The sequence below is a fragment of the Ictidomys tridecemlineatus genome, chromosome 14 (genome assembly GCF_052094955.1).
Source record: "Ictidomys tridecemlineatus isolate mIctTri1 chromosome 14, mIctTri1.hap1, whole genome shotgun sequence".
Lineage (NCBI taxonomy): Eukaryota > Metazoa > Chordata > Mammalia > Rodentia > Sciuridae > Ictidomys > Ictidomys tridecemlineatus.
This window is the reverse complement of record NC_135490.1, coordinates 24,250,345-24,269,406: the sequence shown is the minus strand read 5'-3', so window position 1 is coordinate 24,269,406 and position 19,062 is coordinate 24,250,345. Positions and strand designations below refer to the sequence as shown.

General features: G+C 37.3%; 1 protein-coding gene and 1 long non-coding RNA gene across 7 annotated transcripts in view; one reads left to right on the top strand and one right to left on the bottom strand.

The window, feature by feature from the left end:
- LOC144370311 (uncharacterized) overlaps window positions 1-19,062 on the top strand; it is a 207,347-nt gene that overhangs the window by 20,667 nt on the left and 167,618 nt on the right. For 5 of the 6 annotated variants that reach the window (XR_013430284.1, XR_013430287.1, XR_013430289.1 and 2 more), the window contains 3 exons: window positions 2,860-2,931; window positions 6,254-6,304; window positions 18,008-18,124. This is a non-coding gene — a long non-coding RNA (uncharacterized LOC144370311). Of the gene's footprint in view, window positions 1-2,859; window positions 2,932-6,253; window positions 6,305-17,754; window positions 17,868-18,007; window positions 18,125-19,062 lie in introns of those variants that run through there. The other variant, XR_013430288.1, reaches the window with a different exon arrangement.
- Galntl6 (polypeptide N-acetylgalactosaminyltransferase like 6) overlaps window positions 16,704-19,062 on the bottom strand; it is a 1,056,167-nt gene continuing 1,053,808 nt past the window's right edge. The window contains exon 13 of the mRNA XM_005325506.3: window positions 16,704-18,056. Coding sequence (XP_005325563.1) covers window positions 17,889-18,056 — 168 coding nt within the window. The 3' untranslated portion in view covers window positions 16,704-17,888. The remainder of the gene's footprint in view (window positions 18,057-19,062) is intronic.

The window sequence follows — 19,062 nt, the reverse complement described above, 5'->3', positions numbered from 1 at the left end:
TTACTTTTTAGTTGTAGTTGGACTCAATATCTTTATTTATTTATTTTTATGTGGTGCTGAGGATCGAACCCAGGGCCTGGCATGTGCTCAGCGAGCTCTACCGCTGAGCCACAACCCCAGCCCTTCATCCATTTTCTTACTTGGTTCTATGGCTAGATCTCTGAGCTCTGTAATAGCCTTCCAACAAATTCCTTTTTTGCTTGACATTTCCAGTGTAATTTTTGCAATCATGAACACTGACTGCTAAACATATATATTATTATCCCATTTTTCAGTTGAGATTGGGTCATTGAAAAGTTACACTAATAGTCACAAAGAAAATATCAGGTCTGAAATTTCAACTGGGGTCTGTTTGGTGCCAAGCTTGTGTTCTGAACCACTACTCTATTAAGTATCAGTTAAAAAATGAGAATATTACAAAGACTGGCTTCCTGTAGTTTTTAAAGAATTTTTTTTTTTTTTTTTTTTTTTTTTAGTTTAAAGACACAAAGAATTCATAGGCAGTTGTCACCAACTGTGAGGGTACTGCTACAAAAAACCAAGTCATGCAGATGAATCAGGCTGACGCCTATCCTTTCAACAGAACCACTGTAGAAGTTTGTTGCTGGTAATAGGTTTGTCATGATTTTTCTGAAGAGTTCAGACAGGGTGGTGTTTCTTACCACTTCTCAACTTGCCCATGACCTCACCCTTTCTCATGGCTTCCATTTTCTTTCCCACTTTTTTCCAAAATTGTCTTCTTGTTTTGATTTTCACCACAGGCTTCTCTTTATCTGAGAGAAATTTTACACAATTATTCTTTCCAAAAAATATGACCTGGCTCTTTTAAGAGGACCTTTTCCAATTCAAAAGATTGGAAAAATGCTTTTCTGGGTCATGGTAAAGACTGACCTTTCAAAACCTCCTGAAGAGATGTCTCATAACTTTACCCCTGGGGAGATGTTTCACCGTCAGCTCTTCTCATCACAGATATTTAGATCACATTCCTCTGTTCTTAATTTCACTCCAATGTATTCCTTCTATTGAATTCAGTAATGACTCTGACTGTTGTTTGCTGTGTGGACATTTCCCAATGACAATCACATCTCCTCTTGGTTATTAGTCTGCGGAGCTGGGCATTTTAGAATCTTTGAATCATTTATTTTCATATGTCAGTCCCTTTGCCCTCTAGATTTGTGCTGCTCTCTTTAACTTCCTTCAGTCTTAGCCCATTTGGAACTATGATTAGCATAGAGATTGTTCTTGCTTCTGGCAAGGATTTTACAATTGGATGAAAAAGGAGATTCTAAGTTTATTGGAAGATTCTGGGTCTAATTTACCAAACTCCATCATTCCCTGGAGCAATATCCTTCTTCTTTTTCCTTTTTATTTATTTATTTTTGTACCATGAATTGAACCCCTTAACACTTAACCCCTGAGCCACATCTCCAGCCCTTTTCATTTTTCACTTTGATACAGGGTCTCACTAAGCTGCTTAGGGACTTGCTAAGTTGTTGAGGCTGGCTTTGAACTTTCGATCCTTCTGCCTCATCCTCCCGAGCTGCTATGATTACAGGTGTGCACCACGGCACCCAGCCCAATATCCTTTAAAATCCCTATGACACAAAGTTTTGTTTCTGATAATGGGAAGTTAATTGCAAGACTTTGATACAGCATTTGGATGAGGCTTATATTTTATCCTGCTTTTCCCCTTGGACTGTAAATCTCAAATGATAAAGTACAACCATAGTTTTCAGTTATCTTACTGTACTTAACTTCAGGCAATGTTCCTTATCTAAAAATTGACTGTAGAATGTTTTAAATGTTTCTACAGCAGCTTCTTGTTCTTTTAATAATCCTGACTCTATTTTAACAGGTATCTCTCTTGCCAGGATAGTTTCTGTGATCCTGAAACTCCAATCTCCTCTAGGATCTCATGTTAATTTTTGCAGCTGTCTTGTTATCCAGCAGTGCCCTTTGTTTTGCTTTAGCACAGTCACACAGGAGTATTTATCAAGTACTGCACAGTTTAATGGCCTATAAAGATTAGGCCCAGGCTATTTACTTACTGGATTGGTTAAAATTGCCAATTGGGATAATAGTCCTCCCTTTCCAATGACTGGTACAAGTGGCACATTTCCTGCCCAGTTGAAAAATATCAATGAGCTGTTAAATATGTCTCTTTTAAGAGAAATTTAAAGCCAGTGAATGAAAAATGGAAGCCTATTTAGTGGCGGTAGAAGAATTGCCTCCGAGTTAGTTAACATCTAATAGTTAAGAGTTTGAATTAGGCTTTTTCAGAAGCATTGCTTCAGTAGCAAGATTTTGTTCTTTGATTTTTATCATAATATTGGAAGAGAATGCATGGTCTTGTATTTTCAGTCGGATGTGCACTGTTTTCTCTGGATTTTCTCTGGGAGAGAAATCACTGAGGCCAGCCTTTAACCCTCTTCTGTGCTGGAAGAGTCCAGGGATTCTGAGAAGTAAAGATGGGCAAAGGCTGATGACTATATACACCAGTAACTCACTTAGGTGTCTGTTCTCAGTCTTGTGATGGGTGGGTGGTGCTATACTTTGGATATAATTTGTCATCCAATAGTTTCTGTACTGGAAGCTTGGTCCCCAATGCAATGGTATTCAAAAGTGGAAGGAGTTTAATAGGGGGAGGTAATTGGGTCATGCTGCCCTTTGAAAGAATTAATGCTGGTTTTATGGGGTGGTTAGGACTCACAGGAATGAATTAGTTTCCACAAGAACTGATTGTTATTAAAGAGCTAGCCTGGTCCCTCCTGGGTCTTTTCTCTCTCATCAAGTGACCTCTCTCTCCATATCTTTCATGTGCTCCCACTGTGTGATGCCATCTGTTAAATTGTGGCACAGAAGATGATCCTTACCAGAGGCCAAGAAAATGGGGCTGCCTGATCTTGAACTTTCAGTCTCCAAAATGATGAGGTAAATAAACTAATTTTCTTTATAAAATAACCCAGCCTCAGATATTTTGCTATAACATTGCAAAATAGACTAAGGCAGATGGCCTTCACATGCCTGATGCTTTCCAGTAGTCACAACCAGGGTATCCTCAATTCTCAGGAATAACTGCAGCTATAATATCCATCTCCTTGCATGCTATTGAGAAAATTTATTAGAGTACAAGTGAGTGAAAATTATATTATTTTAGGAAAAATGTCAAGATGCTTTTACTTTAAAAAATGTAGAAATTTTATATGCTGTTAATAAATTAATGTGATGTCACTGATGAAGACTAGGAGCTGGTAACTGCTGTCCTCTCCATGATTTCTTGTCACGACTTCAAGGGTAAAACTGCTCTTTTGTCATCTGGTTGGGCAAGAAGGGAATATTTAGGAAAATGAAGAAAAGTAGTTTCTACTTCCAAGGATGTGTATTCTTAATTTTCTTCCTGGAGTGAGGAAAAGTGGATATTTTTATTTTTTAAAAGTTAAGACTTTGAAAGTACTCAGCTGGGCACAGTGGCACACCCCTGTAATCCCAGAAGCTTGAGAGGTTGTGGCAGGACGATTGCAAGTTCAAAGCCAGCCTCAGCAACTTAGTGAGACCCTGTTTCAAAGTCAAAAATAAGGGATGGGGATGTGACTTCGTGTTTGAGTGCCCTGGGGTTCAATCCTAGTACCAAAAACAAAACAAACAAACAAACAAAACCCCCCCAAAACAAAAACTCAATATTTTCTTTTTATCTTATTTTAAAAACAATAGTAAAGGAGACTGAAATTAAGAAGGGTTTTCCTTTAAACGCTGCATCTGGCTGTGGTTTTGCATTTCTGTAAGAGGATTTTCGGCACACTGGCAGGGCATAAAGAGTATTTGACTAGCTTTCTGATGAATTTGATTATGTAAACAGCATCATAGGAGGAAGATTTGCCATGAAGCATTATTGTAGGTTTTTATGAACTTATATTATTAGAATCTACAACCTAGTCACTCAATAAATATTTGATTCATGAATTAATCAATAGCTTACAGAATTAATAGCTTGCCAGCCATCATTTTTGCATTACTTTGTTCAATCTAACATCGCAGCTGATTACTCTTATCTCAGCCCTACAAATGAGAGAAAATGTTTCATATTCTCCAGATTAAACTCTTATAGTCTAATATGGATACCCTTTTTGATTTTATTATTTTTAAATCACAGAGTTTCCATTTGTAAAGTGTATTAGAGTACAGCTCAATTTAAGAATGAATATCCTAAATTATACATATTAGGTCTTTTACCTGTGGTTATATAGCTATAGCAAAGCCTAAATTTTATAAAATTAGAGTTGGTGACACTGGGATTGGAAAAAAACACAAAAAGCAGTTTTGCTAAATGAATAGTAAGCCTTGTCCCCCTTGCAGTGATTTAGAATAAGCACAGTTGGTCAAATGCAATGTGCCTTAAAGTGTAAGAATATTAATTTATACTAGGTCAAAATAGTCACTATTAAGAAAAGAAAGTAATTACAACAACCATTGCTTTTGCTCATTTTCCATTTATGTAATTCAGTAGTATAAGCAAAATGAAGGAAAGTTTATAGGTCAAGAACATTCAGTAAGGGTTCTCCACTTATTTCTGAAGCATTTTATGATTGCGTTATAGCCCAGTGTTTGCCTTAGACATGACTCCTTTCTCAGTTTGATGCATTTCTTGCTGCTTAATTAGTTTTAGAAATCAATGTCACTTACCCTGAATGGCTTTCAGATCACTGATTCCTGCTTACAAATGGATAAATGGGAAAATACTGGACAAATGCACTTACATAGCTCCCTCTGTTTCTTCCTCTCACTGAGTTTCTGGTAGCCCAGGGCTCTCTGGGAAGGAATTAATACTCATTTCATGGACAGTGAAGGGTCCTAAAATACAGTGGGCCACTCCTGCCTTGGGTTTTCTGAGATGCCAGGTATTAAGATGAATCTCTCTCTCAAGTGACTCAGTTTAATATCTTATAGTTGCCATTTCTATCAACTAAATAGGAACTCCATATGCTTGTAGTCTTCCTGTCTTATCTTGGAGTGTTTTTTCTTCCAATTCCTTTCTCCAACTATTATTAATCCTTAGTGAACATTCTTACTATATGCGTTTAAGAATGGGGTAAAGGGGCTGGGATTGTGGCTCAGTGGTAGAGCGCTCGCCTAGCATGGATGGGACCTGGGTTCGATCCTCAGCACCATATAAAAATAAAGGCATTGTGTTGTGTCCATCTACACCTAAAAAAATAAATATTAAAAAAAAGAATGGGGTAAAGAATCAGCATGTCTGAGACAGAACAGGAGACCTTTTCTAGGACCTGTGCTCTCTCCAACGGGGGAGCTACATGGAGAGGTGAAGAGTCAGTCGAGGTTCTATGTAGACAAGGATTTGTGCTCTTTTATGAAGAATTTTTTTTCTGCCCACTTCCCAATGGGGTACTTATTTTGCTTGTGCCTCATTTTTTCCCTTGAAGTAACAATTTTAAAATTATGTATCATATCCATCAAAACCTGCAGTGAAGCTGCATTCCTTATGCTTTCGGGTGGGGGCGGGGTTCCATTCTGATTACTTTTCTCTGTCTTTGATTCTTATTTCCTCTCTTTCATTTTCCTTTCTTTCTGCTTTCTATTTCCAAGGTTGAGTTATGGATAGGAAACATGGAGAAGGGAAGTAAACATTATTACTGCCATCCATCCCTCCATTCAGTAAAAAAAAGTACTTTTTATTGGTGCATATTAATTGTACAGAATGGTAGGTTTCACTGTGATATATTTGCACATACATAAAAACATCATTTGATCAGTTTTGCTACCAAATACCTCTCCCACCTTCTTTTCTTCCTTCCCATGATCCCTTCCCTCTACCCTACTGGTCTCCCTTCTAATTTTGTGGAGTTGCTTCTGCATATTAGAGAAAATATCTGGCACTTTTCAGCGCCTAACTTTTTTTGTTCAAAATTATGGTCTTCCAGTTCCATCTTTTTTCCTGAAAATGATATAATTTTGTTCTTTATAACTGAATAAAACTCCATTCAACACATGAAAATAGTTTCAGGCATCCAATACACACATATTTTAGATTAACTCATTTCTGTCTCCACAAGTCTGTTGCTGGGATAACATTTTGGAACCTTAGTCTTGTTTGTTTGGTTTTGATTGCTTTGTTTGGTTATAAACAAGATGATTCATTGTCTCATTTTTGCTAGGCCTGCAATACAGCTTATGAGGAACAAATTGTAGACAAGGGCTTCATTTCATAGCAGCCTTTCTCCAATTTCTTTTGTCTCAGGATGCAGTAAAATTGAACAGACACATTCTGAACATGGGGTGTATTTATCAGGTAAGCTTATGAGGCATTATTACAGTACGTTGATGGAGGAATTACCATTGGCAAAGCAAACGGAAGTAAATTGGCAATAAAAAACCAATATCTTCTTCACTATTTTGTTTTATTGCTAAATTCCCTGACAGGAGCCTCTTTCTAAAATCTTCATTCATCAAGTAGAACATAGTTTTATTGGCAATAGACATAAAGCAAATTACAAAATAACCATTTTAATATTGTGGAAAGTATCTAATAGTGCAGTTGCTTTATAAGATCTTCTTTAATTTTCCTTACTTTTTAATTAAAACAGGTTAGAAGATTCTATTTCCTTTCTAACGTATCTTCTTTGTCAGCTTTTTATTTACATGTTTTAAATTAAACTGGTTATTGTGGTGTTATTTTCTGAACCCTGAAACAATGAATAAAGGGACACTTCAAGCAGTGAGTAGCTTAGATATTGTAACCTAACCATGATAATGTATGAACAATTCTGTTTTAGCTTAAGCTTCATGCTCAACGTTAGAAATAGCAAAATAAAGCCACATCCTTGATTTCAAAGAACTTTCCAATAAGAATCCAAGTGCTCAAACCCAAATGCACTTTGTGTACCCTTAAATGCTGCCCATGTGGATTCTATTTTGATATTCCTTCTTGTCCATGAATCTTTTGTTCATTATTTTTAAGATGAAGATAACCATATATATCGGTTTCCCCAGTTCTGGTTCTTAGGACTGAACACAGAGCCTCAAGCATACTAGGAAAGTGCTCTATCACTGAAGAATATCCCCAGTTGCTCCCTCCTTTTTAAAAAATTTTGTTTTGTTTGAGACAGGGTCTTGCTAAATTGCTCTGGTTGGCTCCTAATTGGCCATCCTCTTGTCTCAGCCTCCCAAGTAGCTGGGATTACACGTGTGCACACTCCCCTCACCATCGTTATTAATAACATCATTTTACTCTCAAAAATTATGTGATTTACATGAGACATTATATGGTTCTTGTTGGAATCACTTTGCTAGGTTGTAAAGTGGTAGAGGAGAGGGTTCCATTAAATATGATCAGCTTTCATTTACATTTAGGCTTGCAAGTTACAAAACAATTTCATGCTCATCATCGTGTTTTCCCCACAACCCTGAAAGGAAGGCTTAAAGGGATTAAGTATCTGTACAACTTCAAATAGGAAAGCAGGGCTGTAGCAGTTGTTGTTGTTGTTGTTGTTGTTGTTTTTTGACAACTAACAAGACATTTTTTCCCCCCCTAGCTCTTTAAATCTTTGGGTCTAATGCAAAGCCTCACTCTTGCAGCATTTGAATACTCAGAGAGAAATACTAACTGCTGACATAACCTGAAACAGTTCATCCTAGATTTGGAGAAGAGACACACAAAGCATGATGTGTGTGCAAAGGAGCGCTGGGGGGTTGCTGTTCTAATAATTTCTCTTAGGTCTAACAAGAAGTCCTCTACTTCTCCAAGTCACCAAAGGAATCTCCCTCCTCTGAGCTCCTAACTTTCTTGATGGACTTCTACTGAGGGTTGACAAAAATAAGGGAGAATTTTAAAAGAAATAAGCGAAGAACAATGATTTCTCGAAGAGCCCAGCGTGCTTCTCAGGGGCTCAACCCCTGGAGCAGGCGCTGGTCCCTGCGCTCCAGGGCGGAGATATCCATCAGCGTCTTCAGAGCAGTCACGGAGCAAGATGCAGCACATTTTCCCCTCCCGTAGCCTTTCTCGCTGGCCATTTTAAACCCTCGACCCCACGGGCGGGTTTCTGGCAGCCGACTGAAGTCTGAGGAATGTAGAAACAAGGTCATTAGCTCTCCTCCGGTTAAGTCTTTCCTGTCGTTCGCAATAAAAGAACCTCAGCTCCGTCTCCCTTTCTCCAGCGGAGGCATTTATTATCCCGATGAATTGCCCCAGAGATTGTTTTATTTTAAACATTTCCGTGACTGAGTCTGCACAGTTGCTTAATACTCGTTTGAGGTCCCATTCTGTATGAATCCTTGTCTGCCCCCTGAAAGCAGTTTTGGAGACTGTGCGTGCCTGACCCTCTCCACTTGCTGGCGGGTAGACATTAATGAGAAGCGGCTTCTTGCTTCAAGGGCAGCATTTCTTTTGTGAGATTATTTCTTTGACATCTCAGTCACTCCGACCCTTCCCTGCTGTTATTTCTAGAACATTAAAAAAAAAATCATCTTGAAGAAAATGAAGCATGGCTGTTTCTTTCTCTCTTTCCCATCCCCATCCCCCAGACTGTTCCCCACCTTCCTTTAATCCTTCTTTAGTCTGATGGGGAGAGGTGGTGAGTACTCCAGTTTTTTTTTTTTTTTTAAACATGCATTGAAAGTCCTGATCATAGAAGTTTATCCTTTTGATTTGAGATGCAATATTTAGATTTTGATCCTGAAAGGAGTTTTTGCATCTGCTGTTTTTTTTTTTTTTTTCACCATAAAATCTGAACTCACGTGGCTTGGATTATTGGCACATTAGTATACTATACACGACATAACAAACAATCGGTGATAGAAATTTGAATAGCAAACCAGTAAAGTGAAACATCTTTTTTCATACCTTCTCTTATGCATAGTTAGTATATACAATAATAACAAAAAAATTGAAGGAAGATAATATAGAGGATTTACTACTCTGTGTGCCAATACAGGCTGAAGTTTAAATAAATTGAAATGAAAAAAAAATTTTTAAATTAATCTTTATTTTTGAAGACAGGGATGGGTAGAAATAACTTTCAAAGAATATCTTAGTATTTATTTTCAATGAAAAGAAAGTTACAAATCTAAAAGAGTCACAGTTCTAACACATATAAATTCAGAGTTCATCTTTTCCTTGTGCAACTATTTCTAATAAAGTCACTGAACTGAGTTAAACATAGTTAGATATTGTTACACTTAAGTGAATTTTAATTAAACTTACAGCACTTTTCAAAAATGGGGAACCACATTGGATTAGACAAAGGGAAATGAAGAGAAGGGGTGATGGGAAAGAAAAGACAGTAGAATGAATTGGACATAACATTCATATGTTCATATATGAATACACGACCAGAGTAACTCCACATCATGTACAACTACAAGAATGGTAAGTTATACTCTATGTATGTATGATATGTCAAAATACATTCTACTGTCATATATATAACTAAAATGAACAAATTTTAGGGCTGGGGCTGTAGCTCTGTGGTAGAGCGCTTGCCTCGTATGTGTGAGGCACTGGGTTTGATCCTCAGCATCAAATAAAAATAAATAAAGATAAAGAACAAATTTTTAAAAAGTTTAAAAACAGGGGAACCATAGATCAGTCCTATCTATACCATGTATTTAAAGTGAGCTTGGCCAGGTATTTGCCATTATAAATTAATGTTTCTTTTCTCAGGGCAGAATTTGAGAATCAGTATGGTCTGGAGTAAAAGGACTGATATACTAGAAAACAATATTGAGTAATTATTGAATTGAATTATGCCTTCTTTTGATTTTTAGTACTGTTTTCATAATAGTATAGAGTTCATGACAGTTCAGAGGAAGGGACAGTAATAATTCAATTATTATTGTAATGTTCAAGGTCAGACATTTAAGGTAGAGGTCTTGACTTATTCATTGAGATTATGTTAAATTGAGAAATTTAAGTGATACCATAATACTGCTTGCTTCAGTTAACTTTTTCATTGCTGTGTCCAAAAGATTTGATAAGAACAATATAGAGGGGGAAAATTTATTTTGACTCCCAGTTTCAGAGGTTCAATCAGTGATCAGTGGATTCCATAGATTTGGGCCCCAAGTGAAGCAGAACATTGTGACAGAAGGGTATGGTGGAGAAAAGTAGTTCAGGATATGTAACCAAGAAGGGGAGAGAGAGAGAGCTCTGCTCTCCAAGGAGAAAATATAAATCCCAAAGGCACACCCACAGTGACCTATCTCCTCCAGTTACATCCTACTTACCTACAGTTAGCACCCAGTTAACCCATATCAGTGGATTAATCCTCTGATTAGGTTACAACTCTCAATCTAATAATTTAATCTCTGAAAATTCTTGCATAGTCTCACACATGACCTTTTTGGGAACACCTCATATTCAAACTTTAACAATGCCTATGCTTGTTCTTCCAGCTCTGTGATCTGTTTTAAAGTCAGCTTTATGGCAAGAAAGGCTTCTGGCTATAAATACTTATTAGGCTGAATTATGTTCATTTTTAATTTTCAATGGATTGAGGTTTTATCATTTTCAATATATAGTATTTATATAATATCAAACATATTCAACATTAGCAAAATCATCTTTAAAAAGATATTTTCAAAATGGTCCAAGCCAGTTGCTTTCAAAAGTGTGGGTTCCTGACCATTAGCATCATCATCACCTAAAAACTTGTTTGCAATATAAATTCCTGGATCCCTTCCCAACCTGGAAAAAAAATCAGTCAGTCAGAGGGGTGCAGCCCAGTAGCTTGTGATTCAGTAATTCCCCAAGGTGCTTAAATGCTAAAGCTTAATACAGCTGACCTAATAAAAGCTAGAGGAGTTTTGAAATAAAATGTTCTCAGACTTGTTTCTCTCAGTTTAAATTTAGCTTTGGATTACAACTGACCATTCTTTTGAACATCTGCTGTCTATATTTTCGAGCAAGCTGGAGCACAAAGCAATTTATTGTCTCTTTGATTGTAGAATTATCTGTATCTAGTAACCTTATCCAGAAATTCTCATTTAGTAAATGTGGGATAAAACCTAGTACTACGCTATGAATATGTTTTATCTCCCTCAATTCATCCTTTGAGATCCTAATGCCCAAGATGATGGTATTAGGAGGTGAGTCCTTGCAAGTCTAGCAGATCATGAGGGCAGAGCGTCTGTAATTGGGATTTGTGCTCTTATAATTGAGATCCCATTTAATTACCTTGCCATTGAGGGCACAGAAGAGGACACTGTCTATAAGAGATAGGACCTTAATCAGACTCTAAATCTACCTGCTCCTTTTTCTTAATCTTTTCAGCCTCCAGAATTGTGAGAAATAAATTTCTATGGTCTGTAAGTAACCTAGTTTATGGCATGTTGTTTAGCAGTATGAACAGACTAATACGTCTGGTCATCTGCATGTTTAACAGATACTCCCAGAAGAGAAAAACTGCCATAGAGAGAACTCACATTGAATGCACACAGTCTCAAATGTCTAAGAGATGTACCTGACAGAACTTTTCTGAAATAAGAATATGGAAAGAAGGTCAATTTGGAGGCTTACTGCAAAGTAAATGCAAAATCTTTCTTTAGTGGCTGTTTTTATCCCTGAGGACTGAACTCATTAACAATCACACAGCACACAGTGTTTGCTTTAGGATTTATCATCATCTACAGCTATACAAATAGCTTTCGTTGATCACTTCTTTTCTTAAAAGTACCATGGAAATCTCATTAAGAGGGATTAATCCTGGATTCAGTTTGGTGTTCTTACTTTAATAAGCTTGTGGGAAACCCAACAAAAACACAGGTGCAGAGAACAAACATAATTAAGGGGTTAAAAACAGAAGTGTTGAAGGAATAAGTGATCATGCTAATTTGAAATAACTCAATACACTTCATATTTGATTTTGCTATGGATAAATGACCCTGTAGTGAGGTATGAAGTACCATGGAGAAAGGAAGGAGCACAGAACTAAGTACCAGAAGGCCTGAATTTTAGTGCCAACTCTGCTAACTTGCTTATGTGACCTTGACCTTCCACCCTCCACCCCTCAATCTGAGACTCTCCACTCCTTCATAAGGATAGTAATATTATCTAAGATAGAGGTAGTTATAAGCCAGAATGAGGTGATAAATATAGTATTCCTTTGAAACACAAAAGCAATAATGAATTAAAAAATATATCTTAATATTTAGAATTAATAATGGGTCTATTAATCCAGGTTGAAGATCTACTGTTTATAGCTTGGGAAGTACAAAATAAATGACTTAATAGATTTCAAGTAAAATTTTAAAAAAAATTTAAATTTTTTGGTAGCAAGGATTGGACCCAAGGGTGTTTAATCACGAAGTCACATCCCCAGTCCTTTTTATTTTTTATTTTGAGAAAGGAGTGTGGTGCGCCACCAGTGAAGCTACTTGAGTGGTCTTTTACTTGGTCTTGCGCCATGGGGGGACTTGGGCATTCCTGTGTGGAGACTGCCCAAGGCGTGAGATCTCTGTCCTTGATCTACCTATGGGACAGCTCTCATAGCTCCGGAATTGGGCGTAACCCATTGGGTTTGGACAGCCCACCTCCTGCCTTATTTGTCCAGGAACATCTGTAGAAAACCTTTGAGGTTCCCTTGTATAATAAACCAAATGCGGCTCGCTCACTAGCGCTTGCTCTCTCTCTTCCCAGTGTGGAAGCTCGGCCACTAAGGTTCTAGAGCCATCCTGTCCTCGATTTTCAAAATTACTTCCATGTTGTGTGATTTCTTTGCCATTTCTTTTTCTTAGCTTAATTTCACAGCCAGTTCACTCCACTCAGAGGAACTCTAACTTAACACCCCACGCAGGACGTGGATGAGACAAGAGTAAATTTATTTTTAAAAAAATTTTTTTAGTTGTCAATGGACCTTTATTTTACTTACTTATATGTGGTGCTGAGAATCGAATCCAGTGCTTCACACATGCTAGGCAAGCACTCTACCACTGAGCACTAGCCCCAGCCCCAGGAGTAAATTTTTTAAAATATGAAAAAGAATCCATTTAAATTAGAATTGTCTTAAATCAGCAAAAAGATTTGGTTGTATATAAGAACTTCCCATTTAAACAAACACCATGAAGCAACTAGTAAAGAACTATGTGAATGCAATAGAGTCATCAATAAACTGGTTTTAGTTTGATCCTGTTTGAAGGGAAAGGGTGAGTCTAAGCTGATTCCCTATAGGCGCAAACACACAACGGATGTTCTAACTTTCCATAGAGAAATCATGAAGCAAACACTCAGGCAGATTACACGTAAGGAGAACATGTAACTCGTTATCCAAATCAGAACATTCCAGAGTAAAAGGGGGGCATTGTTAATAATTACACAGAACAACAGGCACAAACCAAGACTGTTCTGGGTAACCAAGATAGATGCCACTTTGTTATAAAGAACTCCCACTCCCAAGCGAATGATGTCAGAATAAAATCATGAACACTAAGATTCAGAAACTTGGCCACTCTGTAGTTTCACTCTGTGGCACTGAGGAGATGCAGAGAGTGGAGGACTGTGGAAACCCCAGGAAGCTATTGTGCAATGAGCTGAAGGGACAGCTTAATGCAGGAGCTGCAAGAAAGGTTTCCAGGTTTCTCTGAAGTGAGGTATCAAACATGTGCCTGAACTGCTGTGGCTGAGAGGCTGCGGTACCAGACACACCAGTCTGGTCTGTCAAGTGCAGAGATGAGTGACTGTGAATAAAAGCTTCAGGCCAAAGTCGAGTGTACCAAATAGAGTTGCAAACAGCTCCCAGTTCTGCAAGCAAAGGCTGTAGACATAAATCAAAGAGCAATCATCCAATGTTGGCCTTGTGGGAAGGACTGGCCACTTGTCACGCTTCAGTGTTCTTAGCTACAGTTTCACACATGGAGAGTCATTACAGCTAGTGGTGTCATCTGAGAGTGATGATGGCAAGGGTAGAGTTTGTGGATGAGGTGAATGGAGAAGTTTATACACACCCACATCTAGAGACCCAGTTTACCCCCTTCATTCATATTTACTCCCAGGTTTGTAAGGAAACACTTGAAAATGTCCCTTTGAGGTGTTCCTTCTCGTGATTTTTATAAAATGCCTTCCTTCCAGTTCCTGTTTCTGTAATTATATTATACCCTTAGATTCCTGCTGGGGTAAAAAGGCCTAAAGAAGTTTTATTAAGTGGGTCCCTAGGGATAAAACATCAAAATTCACAATGTCATATTGTTAGGATAGCTTTAAATTCTGGAAATACATAACTTAGCACTCCTCCCCAGGGGAGGGATGGGGAAATCACCTACCCCTGGGAGACTCTGTAATATTGAAAGAGAGAAAGCTAAAAGCAGATCTGGAGTGGCCTTGCCATCAATGCTCTTATGAGTCACAGGTGTGTGAAGTCCTAGGCCATGGGACTGTCATCCAGCGACAGTTGTGGCCTTCTATGACTGCTGACAAGCAGTTCTGTAATCAGAGCATCATTGTCCTTTTGAAGGGTCTGCCACAGACCTCATAATGCTGGTCTTTCTAATAAAAGATGCCTTTTTGCTCTTTCTTTATGGAGATAGCTATAAAAAAATTGAAACAGAAGTTTTCACCTGAAAGCAAGCAGCATAAAGTAGATATTTGCTTACTTGTATTTTGACTGTTATCTTCTTCTAAAACATGTAATTGCCCTGAAGAAAATGGTGTCGAGTATTGGCATTAGTTTCATCGTTTTTTTTTTTTTTAGTTTCATGTTTTGAAAGAAACATGGAAAGAATGACCTAACACTTTTTTTTCATTGACTGCAAGTTCATTTGCATTATGTGTTATTCATTTATTGTAGAAAGTTCTATGTTATCAATTCACAAAATAATCCTGGAACTTGCATTACTCACTGAGGCTTCTAATATGGTGAATACATTTAAAAACAGTCTTGTGAGCATATTAGTATTTCTAAGTAAATAACAGTAGACATAGAAGCCAATACATTATTATTGCCATGGTAATTATTATTTCAGCCCTGGAAAAAGTATAAATCCCACAAACAGTTCACAATTGTTTTACAGCATAGCATTTTCTCTGTAAATACATAAGAAGGACTTAAAAAATTAAGTATTTTTTAGCTTCTGGCAAAAGTATATTTTATTATGGAGAAGTAGCAGTTTCTGTGGTCAGATTAACTTTAGGATGTTTTTCTTCCCATTCTGATAATAGGGTAGGTGTGTACTCTACTGTTCAATTTTCAAAACATGTCATTTGCAGAAATGAAAGTGTTTCTGAGGACTGTTCTGTCTCTTGTGCCAATAAAAAAAATGCAAGCATGTATTTTTACACTTTTAAGAATGGTAGTAGTGATGTCTTAAGCAAGTAGAGTCTTAGCCTTCAGTGGCATCAGAAATGCCTCTTTAAATGTGCTTATTGGCTGTACTGTGCCCTTTTGCTTATGTGTAGCAAAAGAGTCTCTAGGTTTTATTTTATTCTATATGTATGTTCCCCATGTGTACATATTTAATGATTGCTTGACAATTTGAAGTTCCAATTTTGAATTTAACGTCTCAAGTTTGCCTTCATTTAAACAGGTTGTTCATTTCTTAGATGACGTTTTTTTTTACTCAGAGAGTAGACCAATCTTTGTTGATCCCTGTGTGCCACACTAAGATGATACAATATTCTGGTTTTCTCAAAGGTCAGTGCCCAGTTAATGAAAGACATGATGACAGCATCCTAAGAGATCATTGCACAGCTGGGCTTCCCAGTGTACAGAACCCCAGGTTGCCTCTTTGGTACAACTGTAAATACCAGTCAACTGTTTAATGACATAATGTGAACTTTTATAGACTCCTCAGATTCTACAGCCAGACTGCTCTCTGAACACTTGAGAAGAATCTTCACTCACTCTTTAGAAGTATTCAACACCCAGGTTAATTTCTCACTATTGATTTTCTCCTCTATGCATCTTGAATGCTTCAAGATCTCTTGACCTATACAAAATATCTCTGTGACAGTTGGTTTAAAAAGAAGCTCTTCAAAAGAATGCTTGAAAATTCAGCGAAGATAATGAAATAACTCTTCCTCAACTGTTAGCAGAGAAGTTTAAGTGGACATTTTGATTAGGTTTTGAGGAGAGAACAAAATCATTGAATATTTATAAGAAGGTGGTTTTGGAAGATGAAGGCTATTTTTGTGGACATCCCCAGGGAAGCATAGGATTCTAATCTAGTTACCAAAAATTTCCAGTTAAATTGGAGATATAATCAGAATCACCTTGAGCCCCAGAGTGAGAGAGCACAGCACAGGAGACAAATGCACAGGAATAAAGGTCAGAAGACCTGTCAGCCCTTCCAGGAGTTGGGCCTCTCTGGGCTTTTGTTATTAATCTAAAAATAACAAAGGGATTGGATTTCAGGAGTCTTCCTAGTTCTAAAATTCAATGGTCCATATCTAAGACAATATATATATATATATATATATGTGTGTGTGTGTGTGTGTGTGTGTGTGTGTGTGTGTGAACAGAAAAAGACAAGTTAAAAGAAAAATAACAAAAGCAATGTAAAAACATTCTTGTACCTGACAAAACTTGAAAATTGAGTCATAAATGTGATTCTAACCTCTATAGACCCATTTTGATATCTGTATGTTCTACTCCAAACCCATGATTATTTAAAAGTAAAACATTCTTTTAAGAATTAAATATTCCACTTTAGTTTTTGAATTAATACTTGCTTGACCTCTGAAATATTGTCCCATTAACAGAAAATGGTGTCAGAAGCACTTTATTAATGGTAACTCCTTTTATGGGCTTCCAAATAAAACAGCAACATCATTAATATCAACAATATAAAGCAAACAAACAAACAAATAAAAAATCCCCACCAAAATAACGAAATAAAACCACTCTAAGTTCCCAGCACTGATTAAATAGGATTGAAGTAAACCAAGCCATTTTTACATGTCACGTGGAGTGTAGATTTATTTGGGTTAAAGAATCTCCTAAACAAATTACATCAACCTCACTCCATTTTCCTTCCTTAATAAAAAGTATGACCGGACAAACATCAGACTTTAAAAATTCTAAAAATAATAGAAAAGTAAAAATAGATTTCCTAGAGAAATCTCCTTAATCTTTTTTTATGGTTTGCTGCTTCTGTGAAATCTTTCTTTGGAGTAACTTGGTAGCATAGTTTTATTTGTTGTTGTTGTTGTTCTTAACTGGATTCATAACAAGGGCACTGAGTAGAACTTCAGCTGATTTATGGAGCATGAACTTTTATGAACAATAAGTAACTTCTGCTCTACAAGGAAAATGGCAAGTGTAAATGAAAACATGGGAACACTGGAAGTCCATTTCATTATGTGATTTTTAAGTCCTATTAAATATTGCACCCATGTTTAAAAATAAAACAAAAGGAAACAGAATGGTATGAGCACTCTAAAATCATCTGCAGCACTTTTAAGGGTTAAACCTGCTTAACCCATTCTTAGTTAGAGAATGGCACCAAAGAGTACCGCTCATCCCTTAAGCGTGGCTAGTTCTAAACCTGTGGTAGCCTCAGGTTGTCAGAGCAGTCATGCACTCCATTTCCACCCCCCTCCCACCCGATTAATAGGATCCATTCATAGCTACTCACTACTGCAGGATTTGACCTGAGAAATGCTAGGATTTATTAACTCAGCAGTTGTTTCGAAAAGTCCCTAAATATCTTCACCCTTGGCCAGCAAGGGAACTGCTTGCTAGTCTCAAGTTCTCAGAAGCAGCTGGTGAGGTTCTCAGCCAAGTTCTTCAGATGCAGGAAGTTCCTCAGGACAACCTACTTTGACATGGCATTTACAAATCTTTAAACCAGGCTTCCTGGATCTAGGAAATGTTATTCCTGACTCCTTTGACCCAGATGCTGGCTAAAATTTAGTTCACAATCTGCAGGTAATCATTCTTTCTTTCTTCCTAGGAGCTGGCATGGTGGCTAAATTTTTCTAAAACAGTCATATTAACGTGTTCAAAAATCCACTGCTGAGTCTCAGACAGAGGGTCACATCTGGCCATGAAAATCTTCTTCTCCGCAGGGTTGCAATCCATGCAGCTGTTGCTCACAGAATGGAATAATGTTCTGTCCTGGAGGGATCAGAAAGAAAAGACTGACATAAAGCATACTGAATACTTAGAGCTCCAAATATACAACTGTAAGTATTTGTTAAATTTTATAAACAGACTAGCTTCCGAATCAAATGGTTTGTCAACATGGAACACCATTGTCTAGGATCTGCTGGAACTAGAGCTTCTGAGCAGGTTCAGACACACACACACACACACACACACACACACACACACACACACCCCATTCATTCATTCATTTTTTTTTAAAGCAATCCATTTATTTCTTGCTTTTCAGTGAGCATTTTACTACATATTTGGATTTTGAAGGTAAGTACACGGATTGCTTTTCAAGTAGCTAATAGTTTAGCCATTGTGGGGAGAAACATGAAACAAGCACATGTCAAAAACAAAAACCAAAAAAACCCTATCATTTAGTTCACACTCAACATAACACACCCACACATAGTCAAAAGAGCCAAAGTTTCCCTGCCCTCTTTGAGCCTCTAATGGGAAAGAGAAATATAAAAGAAAGAGGAACCAAATGCCACCAGCTCAGCAGCCTTCAGAAGAGGAATATGGGGATGGGGACAAGTGACAATCATGACAATAACTGAAAGTACAAAGTTGGATTTGTTAGCTCTCCAGCTTCAGATTCTTCTCAGCTCCTTTAGTGACATAACGTCAGTTCCTGTGGCTTTTAGTAAAATGGAGGAGGTAACATTCACTTGAAAAAGAAGCACAAGACACACATACAACAGAGTTAACAGCTCAGTGACTGAAAGGCACTCATTCCCAGGGCACAAAATTTAAGTGCTGAGAAAGCTCAGTATCTAAACAAGTTCTACTGACACACACCCTGTTTTATTTGTGTACACAGGCAAAGAAGGGAATGCTTAAACAAAAAGATCTTTCCTTAACTAGCATCAGACTTTTATCTCTTGTGGTGTTTATGATTTAAAGAATAACTTGAAGAAATGTCTTCAAACCATTGTTTAAATTTTAGGATCAAGTTATGTTTTATTAT